The following is an 8750-nucleotide window of genomic DNA, read 5'->3' on the forward strand; positions in this document are numbered from 1 at the left end:
TTATAATAGCCCCTAAAAAAATAAAATACTTAGGAATAAATCTAACCAGGCATGTAAAAGACCTATACAAAGAAAACTACAAAACATACTGCAAGAAACCAAAAGACCTCTACATACATGGAAAAACATACCATGCTCATGGATAGATAGACTCAACATCGTGAAAATAACAATTCTACCAAAAGCAATTTACAAATACAATGCAATCCAATCCACATACCAACAACATTCTTTAAAGAGATGGAAAAACTAATCATTAACTTTGTATGGAAAGGGAAGAAGCCCCAGAGAAGTAAAGCACTATTGAAGAAGAAGAATAAAGTAGGAGGACTCGGACTACCTGACTTCAGAACCTGCTATACTACTATGGTAGTCAAAACAGCCTGGTACTGGTACAATAACAGATACATTGACCAATGGAACAGAATTGAGAACCCATATATAAATCCATCCACCTACGGTCACCTGATCTTCAACAAGGGCCCTAAGACCATCAAATGGGAAAAAGACAGTCTTTTTAACAAACGGTGCTGGCAAAACTGGATGTCCATCTGCAAAAAATGGAAGAGGACCCATACCTCACACCATATATAAAAACTAATTCAAAATGGATCAAAAACCTAAATATAAAGCCAAAAGCTATAAAGTTCATAGAAGAAAAAATAGGATCAACGCTAGAGGCCCTAATACATGGCATTAGCAGGATATAAACCATAACCAACAACATACAAACTTCAGAAGATAAACCAGATAACTGGGATCTTCTAAAATTAAACACTTTTACACTCAAAAAACTTCACCAAAGGAGTAAAAAGAGAATCTACAGACTGGGAAAAAAATTTTAGCCATTAAAAATCAGACAAAGGTCTAATTTCTAAAATCTACAAGAAAATCCAATACCTCTACAACAAAAAGGCAAATAATCCAATTTAAAAAATGGGCAAAGGAAATGAACAGATACTTCACCAAAGATGACATTCAAGTGGCCAAAAGACACATGAGGAAATGCTCACGATCACTAGCCATTGGAGAAATGCAAATGAAAACCACAATGATATACCATCTCACTCAAGCATTACTGGCACGAATCAAAAAAACAAGAAATAACAAATTTTGGAGAGGCTGCGGGGAGACTGGAACTCTTACGCCCTGCTGGTGGGAATGTAAAATGATACGAGCATTTTGGAAAACGATATGGCGCTTCCTTCGAGAGCTAGAAATAGAAATACCATATGATCCACCAATCCCACTCTTAGGAATATATCCTAGAGAAATAATAGCTGTCACACAAATAGACATATGCACACCCATGTTCATTGCAGCATTGTTTACAATAGCAAAACGATGGAAACAACCTAGATGCCCATCAACCGATGAATGGATAAACAAACTATGGTACATACACACAATAGAGTATTATGCTACGATAAAGAACAATGATGAATTTGTGAAGCATCTCATAACACAGATGAATCTGGAGGGCATTATGCTGAGTGACATAAGTCAATCACAAAAGACAAATATTGTATGAGACCACTACTGTAAAAATTCATTAAAAGGTTTACACACAAAAAGAAACAATCTTTGATGGTTACGAGGGAGGGGAGGGGTGGGGGTGAAAAAAAACACTAAATAGACAATAGGTAAGTGGTAACTTTGGAGAAGGGTAAGACAGTACACAATACTACAGAAGACAGCACAACTTGTACAAGGCAAGGTCATGAAAGCTCCATAGACACATCCAAACTCCCTGAGGGACCAAATTGCTGGGCTGAGGGCTGTGGAGACCATGGTCTCAGGGAACATCTAGCTCAAGTGACATAACATAGTTTATAAAGAAAATGTTCTACATTCTACCTTGGTGAGTAGCGTCTGGGGTCTTAAAAGCCTGTGAGCAGTCATCTAAGATGTAGCTTTTGGTCTCTACTGTCTTGGAGCAAAAGAGAATGAAGGAAATCAAAGACTAAGAAAAAACTAGTCCACAGAACTAACAGCCCACATGAACCACAGCCACTTCTAACCTGAGACGAGCAGAACTGGATGGTGCCCGGCTACAACCACCAACCACTCTGACCAGGGACACAACAGAAGGTCCAGGATAGAATGGGAGAAAAATGTAGAACAAAATTGCAATTCCTAAAAAAGGCCAGACCTACTGGACCATTAGAGACTAGAGGAACCCCTGAGACTGTCGCCCTAGGACACCCTTTGAACTTGGCACTGGAACTACTCCTGGAGGTCACCTTCTAGCCAAATAATAGATCAGCTTATAAAACAAACAATATTGCCTGTGAGTAATGTGCTCCCTTAAACAATCACCTACATGAGACCAAACGGTCAACATTTACCCAAAAGCAAAGATGAGAAGGCAAGGAGGGGAAGGGAAGCTGGATCAATGGAAACAGAACGAACAGAATGGAAGTAATGAGAATCCTGACACATTGTCAAGACTGTAACCAATGGCACGGAACAATCTGTATAAAAATTGTTAAATGGAAACCTGATCTGCTGTGTAAACTTTCATCTAAAACATAATAAAATATTTTTTTTTAAAAAAAGTTCTCTTTATTTTCCTGGAGAAACTTTTTGTCTAGCAATGAGCAAACCCTTTCACAGAAGACTAAAGCTTGGTCATAGATTATTCATGCTTCTTGGCCCCCTCTCTCTCCCTTCTCCCTCGCCAGCCCCAATACCTTGTCCTCCCAACCCCTCCTCCATGGTCTGGGGGCAGCAGCCTCACTGAGGCTCCAGGCCCCAAATCCCTTCCCAGAAGCACAGCCATCAGTTTCAAATCAGCAGCCTCCTCCATGACTCCAAAACCCACGGCTGACATGGAGCCCTTCTTCCCCAGCACGCGGGGGCCTCCCTGGCCCCTACACCTGCCAGTTTGGTCTGGACTCTCAGCCTACAGCTGGCAAGGCTAGAAGGCACAGAGAGGCAGCTTTAGGTTCAGCCAGAGGATGGTCTCCACAGGGAGGAAGCTCCCTGTCTCTAGCGGCATGCAAGCCAGGCTGGTCTCCTTGGTCAGAGGAAGGGGCTATTTTGAAAAACAGGACAAAGCATCCTTCCCTATTTCACGGCCTCAGTTACTGACAAGGGGCTGCTCCCCAAACCGTGTGCAGGTTAGAGGCCCAAGTGTTCCCTCCTCTCTGCATCCCTCAGGGTAGTGGGGTCAATGCCTTGTGCATAAAGGCATTCAGCAGACCCTGGTTGCTAAGCCCATCAAGTTCCGGCCTCCTGTGTGCTTGCTCTTCCGCCTGGAAGGCCCTCCACCCAGAGAGATCCTAGTTGCCACTACCCCAGGTCTGTGGGCAGCTCCTCCTGTGTGTACCTGTGACCCTGTTCATCACACTCACCAGGACATTTGCACGTGGGCATGACACTCCCACCCACCCACTGTGGCTACTGGAGGTCAAGGGTCAATGCTGTCCCTGGTCTCCCAGGGCTGGTACACAGGGGCCACATAGCACGCTAACGTGGCTGCCCAAAGCAGCAGAGGGCTGAAGGCCTGTCCCTGCTCCCTCAGACCTCACCCCGTGGCTGTGGCTGGACCTGCGCCCACCCCCGACACACACCATGTTCTGCTCGGCAATGTAGCACTCGATGAAGCGGTCCGGGTGCTCCTTTTTGAAAAGCTCTGAGAAGGTGGAATTCTTGGTGTCCCCATCCAGGGCGATGATGCGGTCGCTGGCGTGGCCCAGCTTGGCCAGGGCCTGCCCGTAGGCCTTGCGGGTGGCTATCTGTGGGGTGGGGGGGAGAGCAGGAAGGCTCTGAGCACCATGAAGGGCACCGGCACTGCTGCTGCCGCCTCCGGGAGCCCCACACAGCTTCTGGGAGACCACCTCATTTAGGGAAGATTAAAAGTAGGGGCAGAAAAAGATCATCCTGACAGCACGACATCCCGTGAAAACGTTCACTTCTGTACGGTTGCAAACGAGAACTTCCAGAGTGAACATCCTGGGAATCCCTGCAGCCCCTTGTCCTGGCCCAGCTGTGAGCTGAGCTTCAACAGACGCCCTAACGGCCCCAGCATTCCCAGCCTGTGACAGGTCTGAGCCCCACTTTGCAGGCGGATAAACCAGGGGCCTGGGAGTAAGACAGCTTGACACAGGGTTGCATGGGCGGGGGTCCCTGGGGCAGGACAGCCCTGCTTAGCCTTTGTCAGCAGTCCTCAGGGACATGTGGGAGTCCTGAGCTCAGGGCGCAGAGGCCCTGACAGACCAGGGACACAGACAGGAGCCCTGGGTTTTGAGCCCAGCTCTGCCTGTAGCTTGCTGTGTAACTCCTGGGCAGTCCCTCACCCTCTGAGCCTCTGCTTCTGACCTTTCAAAGGTCAATTAATTCCAGAGCTGGCTGCCCCCCATGAGGGAGCTGGCAGGAGCAATGCCTCAGGGATCCCCTTCTCCCAGCTCAGAAGCTCAAAGCCCCCTTTCGTGACCCCTTCAGAGGGGATCATGGCTCCAGCCTTGGGGAGCCAAAGAACCGTGGCCACCCTACCCCCAGTGAGCCCAGAAAAGTGAAGCTGAACTTTGTACCTTGTCCCCCACTTTGTAGCTGGGCGGGGTGGGCATGCGGATGTTGGCAATGTCCACTGAGGGGGCGTCCTCCAGCGGGGGAGTCGCCAGGATCTTCTTCTTGCTCTGGATCAGGCTGTAGATTTCCTGGATGGTTTGCTCAGCCATGTTTTTGGGTAGGGGCTTCCCATGCCAAGACTCCTTATCTTCTACCCCTGCAGGTACAACACAGGAGGGCAGATGACAAATAAGAGGGAAGCTCCCTAAAAGGCCAGGAAAGTGCTCCAGGGGGCTGGCCCTCCAGCTGGCTAGACCGCCCTAGTGGTTCAGCCACTCTGACCACTGAGTCACCTGAGCAACTCACTCAGCCTTGCTGAGCCTCAGTTTTCTCATTTGCAGTAAAGACAACATAACCTTGGAGGGTTGTGGGAAGGATATGAGAGAAGGATAGGGGCCTGGGATGCAGGAGCATTCCACACAATCCCACTTGGCTTTCCTGTCCCTCGAGGCTGCCTCCCTCACCTTTCACAGCCCTTAACCAGTAGCCATTGAGCTCGTTCCGACTCATGGCGACCCCATGTGTGTCACAGTAGAACTGTGTTCCATAGGGCTTTCAATGGTCGATTTTTCAGAAGTAGATTGCCAGGTCTTTCTTCCGAGGCAAGTCTGGGTGGACTGAAACCCCCAACCTTTTCAGTTAGAAGCTGAGCGTGCTAACCTTTTACACGACCCAGAAACTCCCTTAGCACTACAAAGTGCAGCTGCTCTGACCATGCCTGCCTGTAAACATGCAGACAGCTCTGTCTGCAAGGAGCAGGTGCACCCTAAAGGCAGGAAATGCAGCATCTCCTGCTCCCCCTTCCCCAGAGCCCAGTAAGGCAGACAAGGCCTGGCGCGTCCCCAGGCACCAGGAGCGGGACCGGTGGTCTCCCTCAACCCTACTCCAGTCAGCCCAGGCCTAGTCCCAAGGAGGGGGCGGGGAGAGAGGCTCGTGCACAGACCCGAAATTCCCCGGCCCTTGAAGGTCTTGGCGAGGATGGCTGTCGGCTGGTGCTTGGCCTGGCCGAAGGCCTTGCACAGCTCCTCCACGCTGTGTCCGTCCACGATGATGGCGTTCCAGCTGGAGACAGAGAGGGGAGAGTGGCACTGTGAAGGCACAACAGAAGGACCAATGCCCAGGTGCCAGGGGACCCTGAGGAACATCCCAGGGAAAGATCTGACGTGGCACCTGAGGGTTTGCCCTCTTTCAGCCCCACAGCTGTGATCTGGCAAAGAGCTGAAGGAGCGAGGAAGCCTAAAACACTTCTGTTTCCAATTGGGTTTTCTTTTCTTTCTCTTTTCATATTATTTTGCTTCCTCTCATTTGCATTTCAGTGGATTTTTCTCCTTTCCTAAGTAATTCTTAGGCTTAATTCCTAAGCTTAGTTCTTTTATTATTTCTTTCGTTCCTGATCTATTAATTTCCTACCGAAAGCTTTTTGGAGGAATGCACTGGGCTTGGGATCTGTCTGCTATTATAGTCTTGATGAATTTTTTGGACCAATTTTTATTTTGGGAACACATCCAGATCACGCCATAGATGCTGGGTGTGGTGCAGAAAACTTTACAAAACAAGTCAGATGTTGTCAAACATCGGGAGAGAGGGCAGTCTTTCTGCTTAAAGTGATCCTTCTTGGGACTGTTCTTGAACTACTACTAATAACTTAAAAAACCACCTACTCTGTACTGAGTGTTCACACTGTGCTGAGCACGATACACACATTAACCCATTCAAGCCTCACCACAACTCCAGGAGATGGGCTCTGTTATTGCCCCCATTTTACAGACAAGTAAACTGAGACACTGATGGTCAAGTAACTCACCCAAGCTGACAAAGCTACCTAAATGGAAGAGTCAGAGCTTAACTGAGGAAACCTGGCTCCAGAGCAACAAGGTTCTGGACACAGGCCCCAGGAGCACCGCCAAGGTTATACTCCAAGTTCCCGGCCCAGTGTGGCCTTGGGGAGGTCCTTGAGGCACTTTGTGCTTGTTTCCTCATCTGTCCAAGAGAATATTCCCTCCTTCATCCTCCCCCTTTATACGGTCGGTCAGAAAGTCGGCTGTGTGATCAGTCAGCTGGGTGTAATCGCAGGCATCAACTGAATCACAAAGAGCAGCCTTGGAGCCTCAGGCCCACAAAGCCCAGCCTCATCTCAGTCTTCCACAGCCTCCTCAGCCATGAGTGAGTCTGGGGGTGTGGGTCCCTTGGAGCCCCAACTACAGAGTGGCTTGTATTTGGGGCTAGGGAGGGAGACACTGAGGTGACGACATTCTAACTGACACCTACTCAGACTGACCTCCCTATTTTATAACATGTGACTCAGAATTCACAATCATTATTCAAGACCCAAGAGGAAGTCTGGAAAACACTATGGCCCACTTTATAGGAGAACCTGTTCCTCCTACCCATGCTGGCTGGGGCCAGGTACAAGAGGTGGCCAGCCACTGGCTGAAGTTCCAATCTCTCAATAACTAAATGTCCCTTAGTCAACAGCCTAAATTGATAACCACAATTGTGCAGCCTCCCCCTTCCTCACCCAGGAACAAAGTCAGGATACATGAGACAGCGTATGCCGAAGCTCTGAGAAGTATCATGCCACACATCCATGGTTTGCCCAAACAAAGAAACTCACTTAAAACTGGGCCTCAGTCCACAATTCCATGGTGGTGGCCTGAGCTACCACTTTAAGTAAAAATGGCCAAAGTTTGAAATGAGACAAAATGTCTGGGAGACTTTTTGTAGATGGGGTTTAACCTCTGGCTTCAGCTCACGTGTCTGCAAAGCTTCTATCACAGACAACTTTCTAGGCCGCGATCACGCTCACCCTGAGCCTGGTACGTACCCAAAGGCCTCGCAGCGTTTCTGGTAGATGTCCATCTGGTGCTGCAGTGGGGCCGCATCACTCTGGCCCAGGCGGTTGATGTCAAGAATGGCGACAAGGTTGTCCAGCTTGTAGATGCCAGCGAAGGCCATTGCCTCCCACACGGAGCCCTCTGACAGCTCCCCATCTCCCAGCAGGGAGTAGACGCGGTAGCTATCGACAAGAGAGGGCAGGGTCTGAGGCTGGTCCCTCTCACCTGGGCCCACCATGCTCCCAGCCCTATCCCTCCTTAGGAGAAGTGGCCACACAAAGATGTGAAGGACAGACAGCATTTACCCGGAAGGGGCAGCCGCATCTTCAAGTACCTGCTGCCCACCCCAAGTCCACAGTTCCCTAAGAAATGGCTGTGAAGGAAGCTATGAGGAACTCAAGAAACACTGACTTCTGAGAAACAGCTCTAAGAGAATGGGGATCTGGCCAATTAAGAAAACTGAGGCGTGGTCAACATGGCAGACTAGTTAGACGCTTCCTATATCCTTCTTACAACAAAGACCTGGAAAAACAAGTGATTTGATTCTATGTGAACATCTGGCAGCCCTGAACAAGGCAAGGTTAAATCCATCTGAGTCATACCGGAGAGGAAGACCGTCTGGAAGAGGTGAGGAGCGCTAGAGCGACGACGGCGACACAGCAGAAACACAGCCACGCCGGGCCGCGGTGAAGCAGGCAAACAGCTATGCTGTGCGCCGCTCGAGAAGCAGTTTCCACATCGAGAGAGAACCGGCAGCAGAGATTCTGCTTGGACACTCCGAACCAGTGAAGAGCAGCTCCCAAGAGGCTAGGATAAGTACCTGCGCGCACCCTTTTGCGGTGAGTTAAAAAAAAAATAAAAGCCCATTTGGGAAAAACCTCTTTCCCTTTTACGTCCTACCTCTGCGCTCTCCACCAGATTTGGGAAAAACCTCTCTCCCTTTTACCGCCTCCCTCCCCGCTCTGCACCAGTAGTCCAGTGGGCCAGAAATAGATCCCAAAATGTGCCCTGACCCATTCTCCTGGCCTTGGAGAGGGAACAAATAAGCTTTTGGCTCCCCTAGCCCAGGAACACAGGGTCGGCACAACTCCTTTGCTGGTCATAGAAATCAGGGGTCCGCAGACTCTGAGTGCCATACACCCCTGTATAGACGTGTGGGGACCCATCTCAACAGCGTTAGCCCTCACTACCACAGTACAACAGGGCAAACATCTGAAGTTTAACTTCAACTGCTTCAGCTGTGAACGGGCAGATTCGTGATCCTCGAAACAGCCCTGCCCCTCAAGTAGGCACTTTTGTCGATCTGCAGCAGGGTCTTGAGGACTGGTGATAGTTCCTAAAGTG

At 49.3% G+C, this 8750-nt stretch overlaps 1 protein-coding gene across 1 annotated transcript in view; it reads right to left on the minus strand.

Annotated features, from left to right (window-relative positions):
* The window catches only part of TKT (transketolase), a 38288-nt gene that overhangs the window by 11260 nt on the left and 18278 nt on the right, over window positions 1-8750 (minus strand). Inside the window, exons 5-8 of the mRNA XM_004368616.2 lie at window positions 7397-7588; window positions 5516-5634; window positions 4536-4729; window positions 3576-3740 (exon numbers count right to left, since the gene is read on the minus strand). Of these exons, the coding sequence (XP_004368673.1) occupies window positions 3576-3740; window positions 4536-4729; window positions 5516-5634; window positions 7397-7588 (670 nt within the window). The remainder of the gene's footprint in view (window positions 1-3575; window positions 3741-4535; window positions 4730-5515; window positions 5635-7396; window positions 7589-8750) is intronic.

Source organism: Trichechus manatus, unplaced genomic scaffold (genome assembly GCF_000243295.1).
Source record: "Trichechus manatus latirostris isolate Lorelei unplaced genomic scaffold, TriManLat1.0 scaffold00001, whole genome shotgun sequence".
NCBI lineage: Eukaryota > Metazoa > Chordata > Mammalia > Sirenia > Trichechidae > Trichechus > Trichechus manatus.